The 16,298-nt window shown below is 36.5% G+C and overlaps 3 protein-coding genes and 1 long non-coding RNA gene across 4 annotated transcripts; 3 read left to right on the top strand and 1 right to left on the bottom strand.

Annotated features, from left to right (window-relative positions):
- The first annotated feature begins 3,961 nt into the window (after positions 1 to 3,961).
- Positions 3,962 to 6,276, top strand: LOC148910055 (uncharacterized). The gene is made up of 4 exons (XR_016120242.1): positions 3,962 to 4,100; positions 4,308 to 4,391; positions 5,065 to 5,249; positions 6,091 to 6,276. It is a non-coding gene; the product is annotated as an uncharacterized LOC148910055 (long non-coding RNA).
- Positions 6,277 to 7,675: 1,399 nt separating this feature from the next.
- LOC116289367 (uncharacterized) lies at positions 7,676 to 9,694 on the top strand. Its single transcript, XM_031696265.2, has 3 exons — positions 7,676 to 7,861; positions 8,718 to 8,838; positions 9,483 to 9,694. The coding sequence occupies exons 1-3, from the start codon at positions 7,789 to 7,791 to the stop codon at positions 9,505 to 9,507; spliced, it is 219 nt and encodes a 72-aa protein (XP_031552125.2). The 5' UTR covers positions 7,676 to 7,788; the 3' UTR covers positions 9,508 to 9,694.
- A 718-nt stretch (positions 9,695 to 10,412) lies between these two features.
- On the top strand, positions 10,413 to 14,355 carry LOC116289343 (uncharacterized). Its single transcript, XM_031696234.2, has 3 exons — positions 10,413 to 10,780; positions 12,436 to 12,537; positions 13,353 to 14,355. Exons 1-3 carry the CDS (start codon positions 10,727 to 10,729, stop codon positions 14,112 to 14,114), a joined length of 918 nt encoding a protein of 305 aa, XP_031552094.2. The 5' UTR covers positions 10,413 to 10,726; the 3' UTR covers positions 14,115 to 14,355.
- A 139-nt stretch (positions 14,356 to 14,494) lies between these two features.
- Positions 14,495 to 16,213, bottom strand: LOC116289342 (uncharacterized). Its single transcript, XM_089033272.1, has 3 exons — positions 16,045 to 16,213; positions 15,812 to 15,883; positions 14,495 to 15,232 (listed from the first exon to the last, which is right to left on the bottom strand). Exons 1-2 carry the CDS (start codon positions 16,200 to 16,202, stop codon positions 15,838 to 15,840), a joined length of 204 nt encoding a protein of 67 aa, XP_088889398.1. The 5' UTR covers positions 16,203 to 16,213; the 3' UTR covers positions 14,495 to 15,232; positions 15,812 to 15,837.
- Positions 16,214 to 16,298: the final 85 nt, after the last annotated feature.

Raw genomic sequence — 16,298 nt, 5'->3', positions numbered from 1 at the left:
GGCAAAACTTGAAAATGTTGGTATAAGTGGAAATTTTCTAAGAGTGATACAATCGATGTACTCCACTGATCAATCAGCAATCAAAGTAAATGGACACATTTCTCCGACATTTTCCTGTTATATGGGTGTTAAACAAGGCTGTATGCTGAGCCCTACGTTATTTAATTTATATCTTCACGATCTGCCTGACTCATTAAATTCGTGTAACAACAATGATGTAATGTTGAATGGCAAACCGATTAGTACTCTTTTATATGCAGATGACCTGGTTCTGTTCTCTAAATCTGCTAAAGGGCTTCAGAAATATCTCGACAAGCTAGAGGCATTTTGTGAACAATCAGGCTTAACAGTTAATATAACAAAGACAAAAGTGATGGTTTTCAATAATACAGGGAAGACAATGAATAACTTCCAATTCTATTTGAACAAATCTAAACTAGAAAACGTTAAATCATATAAATATTTAGGATTAAATTTTACAACCTTTGGAAACTTTACGTTTGCAAAACAAGAATTAAAAAAAGCTGCATTAAAGGCACTATTTCAGATGAAAAAACAAATGGGTGAATTTTTCACATCCAATATCAAATTAACTATAAAACTGTTTGACTCGCTTGTTACACCAATACTTCTATACGCAAGTGAGATATGGGGTATCGAAACATTAAGCACCAAAGACCAAGAGCCCATGGAACTTGTTCATTTGAAATTTTGCAAAATGCTCCTCAAGGTGACAAAGAATGCTAGTAACCTTGCATGCAGAGCTGAGTTAGGAAGGTTTCCGCTAAAATGCAAAGCATGCAGTAGAAGCTTTAAATTCTGGCATAAAATTATAAAGTCGGAACTACACCCAAAAAAACTTTCAGCCGAAGTCTACCAAGATATTAAAAATGAAACTAAAAAAGCCTTTTGGAGCATAAAAATTAAAACTACTTTAGAACAACTCGGATTGGGGATAATTTGGATGAAACAAAATGAACTTTCTCCAAGATGGTATGAATATGGAAAAATAATAACCCAAAGAATATATGACATTGAGAGGCAAATTTTATGGAGTAATCTCCACAATGATGAAAGGAAAGACGACAGACATAAAAATAAACTCAGAGTCTTTCGTCAGTTCAAAACGGATTATAACCGTGAAGAATATTTAAGTCAAGTCACCAATATTAAGCACAGAGTGGCGCTTACAAAATTAAGAATTAGTAACCATAAGCTTGAAGTAGAAACGGGGAGGTATAAGAGGCCTTATCTCATTTACGATGAAAGGATTTGCCCAGTGTGTAAGTCGGGAGTAGAAAACGAAAAACACTTTCTAGTTTGGTGTCCACTATATAACTCTCATAGAAACGACTTAAGAGAGTTCATAGAAAAAAACACCAGCATTAATTTCAACAATATGAGCGCTGACAGTCGTTTTATGTTCTTAATCAATTCAAAATCAGCGTCTCTACAAAGAGCCATATCAGCATACATTCATCAATGTATGCTGATACGTGAAAATGAATTAAGAAAATTATCTAATACATAGTATATATATATATACCTATAATATATTTGGAATCAAACACTCATGTACTATTAGTATAAGGTGCCAAATAAAATTGTATTGTATTGTATTGTATTGTTTTGTATTTTAACAACAACTTTTCAATTTCAAATTTATAATACAACTTTCGGTCAACATCATGTTCGGTATTTTCAACGGCTGAAAATAAATTTTCGGAATTGTTTGGATTTTGAACTCAACACCATATTTCAATTCGACCTGGGTTTCCGAGGATGCTTTGGGGGAGAGCTCTTTCGAGTCGTATTTCAAACTCGAGTTTCGTATTTTAAGTGACATTTGATACTCTTGTTTTCACAGCACGCTTCAATGAGTTTAGGGGGAGGGGAAGGATAATAGCTGGATAGTAACCAGACCCAGACCCCAAGCGTTTATCACAATAGCGCAGCGCGCTGATTCTAAAAATAGCTTAAAGATTCGGACAAACATTGCATTCTGTTTAGCCGCTACGAGGATTATACGAACCGATTTTATTATTTTTACTTAAAGTTACAATAATAACCCATGTAAACTAAGATCAACTGCGATCGCCTGTGAAAATTATCTGCTGAAAGTAAACTTGTAAGTTTGTTTGTCCGAATTTCGTCTTTGTCTTCGTTTTTATGACGTCACGGCTGCGCTGCGCTATTACCATCGATAACCATTGTTTATCAACCATTGATGAATCCAATATAAATCAATATTAATTATTATAGTTTTATCATTGATTTTTACTAAGTATTGATTATAGATTTCATAGATTAGATAGTCCAGTTTATAAAGAAGGCCAGTTGCCCAAGCAAGCCAAGGTCAAGATAACTCTGTTTATATCTAATAGATACGTTTTGCATGTATTTTTTTAGAGACTATTCTAAATCTTCGTTTGCACGTTACGTCATCGCGGCCATGTTGGTGCCACTTAACAAAAGATTTCTCATTAGCATCCATTGTTAACGGTACCACAATGAACGCCATATTTTTAGTGTCTTTTAACTCTCTTGGGAATGCTTGCAACCCATCAATACCATCTATTTCAATATACATTTAATACTAACTTGAGAAATTAAACTATGGATCAATAATGTTCAAAATTTAAAGCTTTTTAAGTAAGTATTGTGACTATTGCACACATTGGAAATTTCCCTTTTATGATGGATTAAAATACTCACCTTGTAACAGGAATATTTATAAATCTGGGCTATAAAAGTTTAATATTCCCTGTTAATTTTTTGGCCAGCGGTGCTGAGAAGTTGCTATGCAGTAAGGGTAATGACAATGAACCCTCCCCTCCCCCTAAACTCATTGAAGCCTAATATTGTAGTTATGAAAATCGCTGTTAAAATATGGTAAAAAAAACAGTGCTCAAAAAGTTTTTTTACTGATTTGTAAGCAAAACTTAAAAGTTAACTAGTTTAAAGCGTTTTAGGTTATATGTCAGTTACTATAATATTTTTTGGCCAGTTGTCAGCTACCCACAAACGCCATTGACACCTCCCTACTCACAGTAGAGTGAAGTCATTTAACCCGTGAAATAGATATTAGACTAATACACATTTGTAGACCCTAATTTATTTTTCTTTTGTGTCTATCTTTAAAGTAGATAATATGTGACATATAAGAAGATTAAATAATTCATTAATATTTAAGACTATAAAACTTGACGTCTGAAGGAAGCTAGAGTGGGGGAAAGTCTTACGTCTTTACTAAGTTGGTTCCATACATTTGAGTAAATATTAATAAAAGACAAGTGCCCCTACTTTCTGTTCGAGGATGACTTAATATTGTTCTTAAATCTAATATTGTAGTTATGAAAATCGCTGTTAAAACATAGCAAAAAAGAGTGCTCAAAAAGGTTGTTTAATGATTTGTAAGCAAAAATACACTTTTCTTTGACACTCCCTGAACACGAAAATTTTCGTCCTCACTTAAACGATTAATAATCAATTACACCGAGATTTAGTGTTTGCACTCTAAGTGACTAATTGATCGCCATAGGTGCCAAAGAAGTGCCAGCCAGTCTGAGCTTGGGCAAACGTCCCATTCCAGAGACAGAAGATAATTGAGGACCTAGGATCCATTACTTGCCAAATGAATATTAGTAGACTGCAAACACTCAATCTTTTTTTTTTTTTTTTCTTTTTCACTTTTTTTCACAATCTTGTTTTCTCAACAAAATCTCCTTCAGATTTATTGATTCGCTAGTTTTCCCCAATAAATCTCGACTGAGACCATGTATAGTTTGAAATGCCTTATCTTCAACAAACCTAGCAATATATGAATGGTATTTTTATCTGGCGAAGACCGATTGAAGTAAAGTAAATTTAAATCTTATTTTTGACTCCCTGAACACGAAAATATTCGTCGTTAGTTAGACGATTAATAATCAATTAATAAATACAATTAGCGGTGTTTAAAAAAATCTAAAACGAGTAAAAACTCGAATTTTAGTTTTTGTCCATAAACCACTTTAATATACCAAGTCGTAGAATAGTTCTTCAATCTGTTGCTGATCTTTGTGCAGATAAGACCTCTTCCAATTCAAGCAAACACCAAGGTAACTCATTTTTTAAATACTGGTGGCATATTTCCAATAGAGGCCAGAGTGTTTAACACGACAGCTTTGGCCTAGGACAAAATGAATCAGTAGAAATGTTCTCATGATCAGAGTTAATCTGGTGTCATGCACAAACACACAAAAACCGTCAGTGAATCCCTTCTATTGACTATAAAATAATAGTATCTATTTTGCAATTAACTATAGCCAAATAATCAAAGTCTTCCAGTCGAAAGTGCACAATGAAGTCTTTGGTCATCGTATTCCTGTTCATGGTTGTCATGAATGAAGGTAAAAATGTTCATACGGCCATAGTTAATACCGGAGCTCCCGCGCGAGCCGAGCACCATAGGTATAGAAATGTGGTTAACTATCAAACTTAGTTTTCGTGGTCATCACACGAAATCTTTTAGGGGGGCCTGCCCCTCCTTCCCCCCACAAAATATTGGTCCTCAGTCATTTTTACGACGCATGCGTCTGCAATCAAACAAAACAGCGGTCATAATAGTCCTTGATATGTCCAAAAAAATTCGGGAACTCCAAAATTTCGATTTTAATGAAAGACGTGCAAGGCAAATTTTACTACTCCTACTCAACTATATTACTTCTAAAGCCCGGAATTACATCCTCAGCTGCTTAGCCAATCTACGAGTCCAGAATCTATGAACACGTCATTCAAATCCATATATGGGTACTCTTGCGCAAGAATGCAAAATTTCTGAGGAGACTACAAAAAACAAAACAAAAAAAAAAAAAAAAAAAACGAAGGCATTTTACGCCTGGGCTGCCACAGGCAACCCAGTAATTAACCAGGAATTCAAAGCTTAAAAGTGTCGGCCATGGAAAAGTTTGCGCATGAAATCTCCCCACACAACACCTTCATGATAAAAGACCGGACATGTTAACGGGCCCTGTCAGGAATGCTCATCACTAACCGCCTTCACTATGCATTTCCTTTGCACAGTGATGTTTTCTTCTTGCAAGAATTTCATCTTGAGTGAAAATGAAGGAAAGAGTTTTCAATCTGACCCCGAAGGCCAAGAGATGAACAAGCGTCATACCTTGCATACGCTTCATGAGGAATGCTGTCACGAGGGATGTACCAATGAAGAGGTTTATGAAACTGGATCCAAACTAAAAGCAGCACAGGTAGAAAGTTATACTTTAACAGTAATGTTACTTAGTACTTATTGGGCTATTATTAATTGGAATGGAGATGGGCGGGGGGCATATACATTCTGAAACTAATTGGCAAACCCTCTGTAGTGGTAGCCTGGTTCTCTCTGCATCCGCCTCAAAATCTGATATCGATTCTCTTCTGTTCTCCGGTTTTTCCCCTCCGCAATTATTAATTTCTCGATTCTTGTTGGATCGTGGAACGAGGTTCCTAGGGATGCTAGAGCCATCAGTGTTTCCCTTGAAAAACCCTTTTATTTACCGTCCCGGGGGGGGGGGGGGGGGGTGTACTCCCATATATGGACTATACGGGGATGATCCGCTGAACAGGGTATAGTTTTTCGAGCTTCTTTTCATAAACAGGGTATGCAATTTCACTCAAGTTCCAAGTTCTTCCTGAGTTTCCTGTCATATTCAGGGTTTCTACCTTCGTATTGACCGAAACTGGTTATTATGATCGTAAAAAAAAAACGATACGCGAGATGACATGATAATTGAAACAGGAACTCAGTGCAATAAGTTATATCTTTTGTTGTAAACAGGGTATACAAATTTGAGTTTTTTGTCATAAACAGGGTACCCCTTTCAGAATCCCAGCGGAACACCCCTACCCAAGTCCTGGCGGAGTACAAACCCCCCCCCCCCCCCCCGGGTTTAACGTAAACTCCGAAAATGCTATTTTTTTACTGATCCGCTCATCCAGCAATGCATTTTCAACAACATTGTTTCCAGATGTTTCTATTTATTAACCCGATATACCCTTTCCTAGTTGATTTATTTGTTTTAATGATTTTATTTTGTTGATATTTTTCAGTGGACAAAAGCTCACTGTTAGCCTAATTGGTTCCAGTTCTTGATAAGACCTGATGAGCACAAGAATAATTAACGGGCTGTAACTAATTAAATATTAATCTTAATTCTAAAAGCTAATAATATTGTAATGTAATATTGAATTGTGCAAGTGAAAGTCAGGAATAAAGGCAATGATCTTAACAAACCAGTTCAATGCGTTAGTTAATGGAATTTCCTTAAAAAGGGTGTTTTGTTTTTCAGTTACAGAATTAAGAATATTTTTAAACTGATAGCCAGTTATATAAAATGATGTTGGCAATATTATTTCCCACGCCGGTTGAACAGAAACTGGACCCTCGTGCTGAATTTGTTCTTTTAGCTTTATATACAATCAAGAGCATAAATAAGAGAGGGAAACTTCTTAATAACGGGCGCGCCATGTAAATTGGGCTAGAGCCGGGAAGAGCGCGCTCACGAGGGGGGAGGGGGGGGAGCTGGCCCTCTCGGCCCCATGGCTACGCTCTTGAAAATCATGAATAAAAAGACTGAATTAAGGATACGAAAAATACGACCGCCCGTCGACTTTGCTTTTCTTTATTCTGTCTAGATTTAACGCGGGAAAATGATGATAAATAATATATAAAAATATTGAATAAAAATATTGAATTAAGGATGCGAAAAGTTATAAAATGTCGGCCGCGCGTCAGCTTTACTTTGATTTTATCTCTCTAGACTTATCGGAAAATGTCACCAAATAATAGAACGATTTTCCTGAAACACGAACACGCGTCAGCCATTGCTTTAATTTGATGTTAGTCTGTCTAGACATAAGGGAAAATGTTAGCAAATCAAAAACAAAAAAACAAAAATTTTACTGAAACATGCGAGCAAGTGTCAGCTTTGCTTTGATGCTTTCTCTAAATGTAAAGCCCTTGGAATTAAATTCGGAAAAATTAATTTCCGACCTCGCTGGGGAAATTAATTTTTCCGAATTTAATTCCAAGCGCTTTCGCCCGGAATAACCTCGTTGCCTAGCACTATAACTTATCTATATTTCTATATCTTCATGTATTTCATAAGTGCTACGCGGTCCATATATTCTCAACTAGAATCGAGTAATCTTGAGTGTAAGCGCAGCGCAACCGTGACGTCATAAAAACGAAGACAAAGACGAAATTCGGACAAACAAACTTACAAGTTTACTTTCAGCAGATAATTTTCACAGGCGATCGCAGTTGATCTTAGTTTACATGGGTTATTATTGTAACTTTAAGTAAAAATAATAAAATCGGTTCGTATAATCCTCGTAGCGGTTAAACAGAATGCAATGTTTTCCGAATCTTTAAGCTATTTTTAGAATCAGTGCGCTGAGTTATTAAAGCGTCAGCTTTGCTTTAATGTCCTTGTCTCTAACAATTACCGGAAAATCTTAGAAAATATATATGATTTTACTGAACGAACTGAAACACGGCTAGAACTTCCTTGGCGAACCATTTTGAAGGAGGTAAACTGAAATGTTTAATCATTGTATACGGGTTTATTGTAGTTGGTTAGTTGTACACTCTACTGAAACCCATTGTCTTCTTAGAGAATTGAGGTCGCTTAGTTTCCCTATAAAAAGCGGTCGACACTAAGAATACGAACTAAGAAGCATTAGGACAGAATCGACAACAGCGAAAATCGAGACTTCAATACTCTTGTTCAAGAAAAATCATCAAAGATGACACGTTTCTTCATAGTTGGTTTATGCCTCATATTTTGTGTTATTTCTGTTACCGGACGTCCAAAAGCAGGTGATGACTTCAAATTCAGACATTTTCCCTAAGATTAAATTTTCCTTTATTTCCACCAAAAACAAATGTCTTTTTTGACGTTTTATAGTCACTCAGTAGTAATCATTTCAGTATAGTTAATTTATACGAATGTGATCTGATATATGATGGTTATAGCATGCCATCGATACCGTCGGCTATTGATTGTTGGGACAACAGCATTGTGCCGAAGGACCAAACTAAAGAGAAGGGTGTGCAACTCTTTTTTCAACAGCATAGTATTTCCATGAAATGCTTTGCGTCGTCAATCAAAAACTGCCCTTCTACGAAAAAACTTTCAAACTTCTTCTTTACAGCCATTACTTTTCCAAACTTGACATGACATTTTACGTTGGCAGAACTAGAACCTGGAAGACTGACATACTGTTCTAAATGCCGCTCTTACAATCTCACGCTTCGTAGTTTAATTTGGATGGATATGTCAGTATTTTTCTTGCTTAATGTATCTTCTATATTAGTACTATAGTCTAATTAGTATTTAGTATTTGTAAAACGTATATTTTGGAGGAACTTTTTCTTATTGGACTCCTGTTGTTCTTTCCCTCAACTAGCTAAATACAGCTAATAAATAATAAATAAATAAATGTAAGTAACGCAATCCAGTCACTTTATCGTGAAAGCGTGACAACTTTTGTAATTACTACACTTTTTGGCTACGTTCAAACTTTCCGAGTTTTGTAATGCATATAGATATGTCGAGTCCTCATGGGGGAGAGGATTTGCCATTTTGTTTTCTCTTCTGTTCTCTTTTCTTTCCTTTTGCCTCTATTTCCTTTTCTTTTCGAAATAGTACCAAATATTTTGTGTTTCTTTTTAGGGTGTTTCGACGTGTACCCTCACACCTGCAAGGAATTCAAACATTTTTGTAACTATGAATCTCCCAATGGCCAATTCATGAAAAAATATTGCCCTAAGACCTGTGGTCGATGCAATTCAGTGTAAGTAGATACTGTAATAACTCTATCTGCGGTAAAAAGGGAGAGAAGGCGCATTGTAGCTGTCACGCAATTTCTTGCAAGTTAAGACAGAGAAAACAGTACAACTGTTGCGCGCTGGCGGGGTCTTATGGTCTTCTTTGCGCAGGGTCTTCTTCAATTCATCTCTGAAACGTTGAATAAAATGCCTTCATCGTATGACTGACACGACCTGCGACATTGCTGGTAGTCACGTGATGCTTACAGCCAATGAAATTTATTTACCGCTGGTCAATATTGGGTTGGGCTTCTCAATTTACTTGATTTGTCGCAGGAAAAACTTCTGCTTGTGACAAATATCTAAAATCTTGTTGCATACAACGGCCAATCTCGTTCCCATAATCCTCTGATGTTTTCCTGCTTTGCAGCCAACCCGCTGACCAAAAATCCGGAGTATAGTCTGGAATGTACGAGAATGCGCAAAGGCGTGGCGAATGAGCAGAGCAAGTGTTATCCGTCTTGTTCGCGCGAAATAAGATTTTCCTTCCTGCACGAATAAGTCTTTCTACTCTTCGCAACAAAGAGAATAGCTTATAGTTCAAAGGACAGATAGAAAAGGTTTGCGGAGCATCATTTTTCAAATCCCCTAATTTACTGATTTGTTTCAGTTTCGGCGACGAGGAGTATTACTGAGAAATCACTCCGATACTCGCCGTGGTTTCCAGACACCTAGAAGACTTCAATGACGCAGAAAATTTAAAGTAACCAAGTTTCAGTCCTAATGTAACACGCTGTTCAACCAGGTTTATAGCTTTACTATAAAGCATGTAATTGTTTAGTTTTTACAAAAAAATTTAAAATAATAAAATGTACATGTGCAGAGACGAGTACGTTAACTTTTAGTTGAAATGGGCACGGCTTGACAGAAACGACAAAGAGCGGGAAACTAGCTTGTTTACTATGCATATTGAGAAACCAAACTGAAAGTAGTGTATTAAAGACAAATTCAGGATTTTGGTCCACCTATCCATAGTTAGTAGAGAGGGTCCCCGTCTACTAACTATGCCCTATCGCCTTTGAAACTTCAAAGTCGAACCACAGTAATGCATGTGCTACCTCTTTGCACGTATAAACAACACAACGTTCTTGTGTATAGAAATAGACACCCAAAAGCGAGCATTTTAATGGAGGGGGGGGGGGGGGGGGTATTTACCGGTATCCACCGGCACCCTTATCAATTTTTTTTTTTGGACTATTGATTTGGCCTTGCCAATTAGACTAAGACTTAAATTTGTATGGCGATATTTTGAGCTAAATTTTCAAGTGCTGTCCAGATTAGATCCGCTTCAGCTTAGTTAGATTTAGCTCCCTTGGAAGCCACCCTTGGAAGCCACATTTAGTACGGTAAGACCTTCCAGCGTTTAGCAGCACGTCACGAAAGAAACTAGGTAGAGCATAGTCTATATGTGCATCGTGATTGAAGTAAAAAGATAACAAATACGTACATTTTGAAAAGTATCACAACAACACTAACAATATCTGAATATTTCAATACAGTATGCCTATAGTATGACATGTAGCTTGAACAGGAAACAAGACTTCCACAGTGAACTCCTACAGCTTTCGGTTTTCCTTCCGTCATATGATACTCTAACTCTTTGATTGACAGATTTGCTATCTTACCAAGCACTTCTAACCAATCGTTTGTATTTTCCCTTGTTATTCAATATTCTCTAACTTGACCTCTTGCGACCTTGCCACGAATCTCCAATCAGGCAGCTTTCGTATTCGCGTTTTCGAATTCGACTGCTCTCGTATCAGAGTTTACTTACTTTCGGATTAGAAGTAAAGTTCGTTTTTACGATCAAAGAGTTTCTTCGCTATATAGAATTGAATTGAGAGTGGTAGTCACATGGCTTCATCTTCTGGATCACTGGACAGGACTGCTTTATACCCTGCCCCCAAGGTTGGTATGTATATACTTGTAGTTCCATAGCCTGAGGTATTAAAAGCCATATCACTGCACAAAAAATATCGGGGGAAAAACCAAAACACCTAAATGACGATGAATATTCATGAATGAGCACTAATTTTCCTGATGATTCCTGTAAAACTAAGTCCCTAGGTATCCTATCTTTGCATGATGATACAGTCCATGCAAACTTAAATAGCATGGAATCTGATACTAGATGATGTCAAGATTTGTTGTTGCAAGTTCATTCTGATTAATTCCTTCTCGGTAAATAACCTTTCGTTTTCGTAGCCTCATCACTGAATTTGGTATTGAATTAGTTCGGATTCGACTCCAAAATATGAATTATTAATTCAGCTGTCTTCATCATGCCAAAATTTGAACATCATGTGAAGATTATATCTTAATTTGAGTTTTTGTCAAAGTCCAAAATTAGAATCGAATTTGCGATGTTAAACACCTAATCATTAACTACTGTAGCTGTCGCTTTTGTAAAATTACTCCTAAATTTGAAAACCATTTGAAGGTTATTTCTTATACTAGAATCTTTTGGTTCTCGATTTAAAACACGTAAGCATTTATTAGCTCATCTAAACTATAGAAGAACGAAAGTTGAAAATTAGAAGATTAAATTCTCAATACGAAACTCGTACACTCTTTAATACTGGCTTTATTAGAAGCTATCGCTTTCGAAGAAATGTGAGCTTCAAGTCACAAGTCCTTCGTTTTTAAGATCTCTCCTTTTTTGTGGCCCCGTGTAAAATCCACAAAAAAATGCTACTGATATTTCTTTGCCCCATAAACAGAACTCCTTCCCAAATTCTACATTAATATCTCGGGGATTTTTAGTCTCTGACCCTTTGTAATAATAATAATAATAATAATAGTTTATTTATCCACATAACGCCTAGGAGCATTTCACATACTCGTTTAAAATGCGCACGTGCACTAATCTATTAAGAAATAACCTAAATTAAAGTGATATAAAATATAATATATATATGTATATATGCAATAAATATAGAATATGAAATGATAAATATCTATTTACAATGGGAAGTTAATACAGGAAAAAATATATATATATATTTATATATCCAATATATGATAAATAAAAATTTATCTAACGATATATAAAAGGTATGAAGTCTAATTTACGTATGATATTCTTAAAGCTATTTACGTTAACAGCATTTCTCGCATTAGATGGTAAATTGTTCCAAAGATGACTAGCTATGGATACAAAAGAATTAAGACGCCATTTACTGTTAAATGAATATTGCTCAAGTTTAGTACCAGAGCCTCTTAAATTATACTTAACTGTACGAAATTTGAAAAAGTCATTAATATATCTAGGGCCATTCCCTTTGATGCATTTAAAAAGTAAGACTAAAACTTGGAAATATCTCCTATGTTCTACGGTACGCATATTAATTGATTTAAGAATGCTGTCATAAGAATTAGATTTAGATAGGCCTAATAAAGTTCTAAGAATATAATAATTGGCTTCTTCTAATTTTTTTGAGAGTGACTTAGATATTCCCACCAGCACAGGGCTACAATACTCTTAGTCACTGCATAAGACCTAAAGAAGTTCCTTTGACTTTTTGCTTGTGTTGAGATTTGCCGCATATCTTTATTTGTAACAGCGTATTACTGTAACTTCCTGTGGTGATGGTATCGAGGTTAGACTGGAAACCGAAAAATCAGACGCATCTACCGAGGAGGAGAAGAACAATAATAATAATAAGGTTTGTATGTGAAGGAAAAGAATGCTGCTTGTTATGCATTGTGCGCGGATGTTCGCGCGAGACGGTTAAACGAGGATTAAGAAAGAAAAGCAGACAACGGTTAAACAAACAAGCAAACGACAAGCAAGCAAACAAACAAACAAACCCGGTAAATAAATAAATAAGCAAGCAAGCAAGCAAGCAAACAAACAAGCAAACAAACAAACTAGTAAACAAACGAGCAAACAAACCAGAAAGCAAGTTCAACAAACAAGCAGGCAACTACAAAAAAAAGACAAAAAAAAAAGTTTTCCAACGTGCTTCTAGTTGTTGGTAGAGGTCTGTTCTAAACTGAACGGTGACTGTTCGGACATGTTCCATTTTAAATAATATAAAATAATGGGATTAACAGGAGATTCCACAGAGTGGCTCTTCTTCAACTGGATTCCAATTGGAATTTAGAAGTTGATTTTTGCGGAGGGAAGAAAACTGAAGAACCCGGAAAACCCTCGAAGCGCAGGAGAGAACCAACAAACAACTCTACTACTCACGTAAGACAACGAGAACAGCGGGAATCGAACCAGGGTCGCAGTGGTGAGAGGCGAGCGCTCTCACTGTTACGCCACCCGTGCTTCCATTTTGGTGTGTGTGTGTTATCCTTAATTAATTTCCTCATTAGAAACGTCTCATTAGTTTCCTCAACCTCAGAACAGCTAATATTGCACTTGCGTCCACTGCTAGAGAAAACCAATTGTGTCGGATGCTTGAGCTGTTGTTATTTGCAATATTTATCGAAATCTAACTTATAAACCGTTTTCTTTTTTGTTCTGGTTAAGGAAAGTTCGCCGACTGAACCCATACCCGCTTTCACTGCGGACGTTCAAGGCGAGGCAGTAATCCCTACTAGCGACTACTTCGAAACGGAACTAGAAACCAAAACGGCAAGTTTTGTTATTACAGATGAAGAATGGGGCTTAGTAACACCCCGAAAAATGCCCTCTGGGGGAAGACTACTGACTGGCCCGTGGGCACACATCCTATCTAACCACCTAAGAGAGTCTAATCCGTATTGCTCATTTGCATTTCATTACAATCGCCTAAAGACAGAACATTCTAGAAAAAGAATGGCGCCATTTTTTAAGGCGATTGGCACGTGTAGGGTCAAGGAATGCAGCGTGATGGTGAGGCTTCTGATCAGGGGTATAAATGAAAGCAAGCGATTGGTGGATGTGTCGTACAACGGGACGTTAAGACACAGGGTTCCCGTTCAATACAAACCGGATCACGTTAGAAACGAGAAGTCAAATGGTATGCTACTCCTAGGAGTTTGTCGAGATTCAGAACCTGGACCACAGCATCTGCCAAACTTATCGATAGCATCAGAAATTAGCAATGAAACTGAAGAATTGCCTACAATAGCATCAGGAATAAGCAAAGAAAATGAAGAAATGCGTACTGCTTCAGAAAAAAGCAAAGAAAATGAAGAAATGCCTACTGCTTCAGAAGTAAGCAAAGAAAACGATGAAATGCCTACAACAGCATCAGAAAAAAGCAAAGAAAATGAAGAAATGCCTACGATAGCACTCGCGAACGTCTGAATTATTTTTTCTACGTAGGCTAGGCTTTATTGTTATTTGGCTTCCTGTGGAATCAGTAAGACTAGTAGCAACAGGAAGCCCGCACATGAAAAAATATGTATGAAAAATATTGCAATGTGGCAATTTTAACATTAATATGTAATGAAAGATTGTTTAATAAATATCATCTGTTTATATAATTCTTACTAGACCACAAAACAAAAAACAAAAAAACAAAACAAAAAACAAATGGAAACAAAAATGATCATTTTTTTCCTAATTATTATTTGTCAATCTTACCAAATGAAATTTAAATACATTAAAAACTATTAGCATTATTTTTAAAAATTCTACATGATGATTACTAAATGATGATTGTTTAATGAAAAGTACAGGGTATATAGATTTATTCATAAATTTATTAATTGAGAATGAACAATATCTCTCCTTCCTCTATCAACGCTCTTTACTACCCAACAACGAAAAATGCCAGTATTGTAAATATGTTTGATATTTCTTTTGTACTGGTTAATATATAACATAGAATCACTCCTTCTCCCTCCAACATCAGATAATTTACATAAACATAATGGGAAGAGGTTTCAAAGTTTTGGCCAACTATCCTCTACATACGTATTCCTTTTTTTTACTTTCTCTTGTGATTGGGATCCCTGTGTGATGAAGGAGTGGGGAGAGGGTGGGTTTTGTCCACATATTTAAATCAACACCCCACAGGTAGCCTATCAAAGAAGGAAATGAAAAACTCCAAAGCCAAGAGGGATGCCTACATCATAAATCAGTACCATACATTTTCCACTCACAGTCCCTGGCTGGCCAAGGTATACACATGCTGCAAGTTTTAGGGCCAAAATCATTACCCTCAGCTGTGTTTTGCTTGTGACAAATCAGCACACAAATGAGTAACACTTATAATTTTGGTTAATAAAATGGCTGACCTGCTGAGCTGGCTTGCCCCACTTCTCACAATTACATAGAAAGTTTCAATCCTATTCAGTCTGGAATTCAGCAGAAGCAGTTGCTGATATCCCTTCTTCATAACAGGTGTGCACATTTCATTCTCAATTTCTTGTCCTAATGCATTGGTATATTCTGGATGATTTCAAGAGTGTGGCTGTTACCTGGAAATCCAGTATATAACTTACTCTTTAGTTACTACATTACTTTTATTCTTTTTTAATTCCTCAGTGGGACTAGCCACCCTTTAACCCTTTAAAAACCTTCAAATTTTATTGATATCTGAAACAACCTCTGGGATTATGAATCAGAGCATAGTATGGCTAATTCATTGATTGAATCGTAATTTAGGTGGTTAGATCTTGTGGAGAACCCACAAAAAATCCTCCAATTGCAAAAAAGAGCAAAGCAACTCTAGTCACATGCAGAGGCCAGAGTCAGGGGGGTGAGAGACAGGAGTACTACCTGAACCACTAACTCACCCTTGCTTCAATCCCAATCCCCCCTGCCTGATCTGCCCTGTTTATTTGTCCCTTTTATCAATAGACTCAATCCACTGTTTTCCCATTTCAGACCATGTGTCATTCCCTAGAGTATTGTTTCTTTATTTAACAGTTAAACATTAGAAGACATCTGAATATAGACACAACTCAAGCAAATAGCTTAGCTTTTATTTGCACATGGTCCGAAATGGACAAAACATTATGCCAAAGTGTATTGTTATACATAGGAAATCATCATACCATGGCTGCTTGCTTGAACGCTTCCTTCAACAACCACATTCAATTGTAGTTTCTTGCTTCCCCTTAAGTTTCCTAAACAATATAATTGCTGGTTTTCAATAATTCCCAAATGAATAAAATAACAAAAGACACGGCGGCCATATTGGATGACATAACAAAAGAGATTAATGAAAAATATTTTGTTAAATTTATCCAACATGGTGGCTGTGAAAACCATATCAATTCGATCTTACCTTTTGTTTTCGGCACAGGAACGCTGAAAATCTTCCAGCTCTTTCTTACACTTAGATCTGTCTCCATTATTTCTCTCCAAGCAGATTTTTAGTGGCTCGTAATCGCAGGGAGACGGCAGACGATCAGTTTTTGCGGAGAATTCTGCAGCGTCCGCCATCTTGGTTTTCACTTCTTTCCCACAATGCAATGCAACGACAAATCATTCCCTTTGCTTTGCGCGCAGTCTGCGCAGCCGATAAATTTGCATATGATA

Source organism: Actinia tenebrosa, unplaced genomic scaffold (genome assembly GCF_029948245.1).
Source record: "Actinia tenebrosa isolate PJP-AT-01 unplaced genomic scaffold, QUT_ActTen_1.0 PGA_scaffold1__47_contigs__length_23844297, whole genome shotgun sequence".
In the NCBI taxonomy this organism is placed as follows: Eukaryota; Metazoa; Cnidaria; class Anthozoa; order Actiniaria; family Actiniidae; genus Actinia; species Actinia tenebrosa.
Note: the sequence above shows the minus strand (reverse complement) of the source record. Positions and strands in the feature narration are given on the sequence as shown.

Bases quoted from the DNA above. Each gene is read 5' to 3' on its own strand.
- LOC116289367 (XM_031696265.2), top strand. From the start codon at position 7,789: ATGACACGTTTCTTCATAGTTGGTTTATGCCTCATATTTTGTGTTATT. The intron at 7,862-8,717 runs GTGATGACTTCA...GTTTCTTTTTAG, and splicing joins TACCGGACGTCCAAAAGCAG to GGTGTTTCGACGTGTACCCT. The intron at 8,839-9,482 runs GTAAGTAGATAC...GATTTGTTTCAG, and splicing joins TGTGGTCGATGCAATTCAGT to TTTCGGCGACGAGGAGTATT.
- LOC116289342 (XM_089033272.1), bottom strand. From the start codon at position 16,202: ATGGCGGACGCTGCAGAATTCTCCGCAAAAACTGATCGTCTGCCGTCT. The intron at 15,884-16,044 runs GTAAGATCGAAT...TATATTGTTTAG, and splicing joins TCCTGTGCCGAAAACAAAAG to GAAACTTAAGGGGAAGCAAG.
- LOC116289343 (XM_031696234.2), top strand. From the start codon at position 10,727: ATGGCTTCATCTTCTGGATCACTGGACAGGACTGCTTTATACCCTGCC. The intron at 10,781-12,435 runs GTTGGTATGTAT...TATTTGTAACAG, and splicing joins CTTTATACCCTGCCCCCAAG to CGTATTACTGTAACTTCCTG. The intron at 12,538-13,352 runs GTTTGTATGTGA...GTTCTGGTTAAG, and splicing joins AGAACAATAATAATAATAAG to GAAAGTTCGCCGACTGAACC.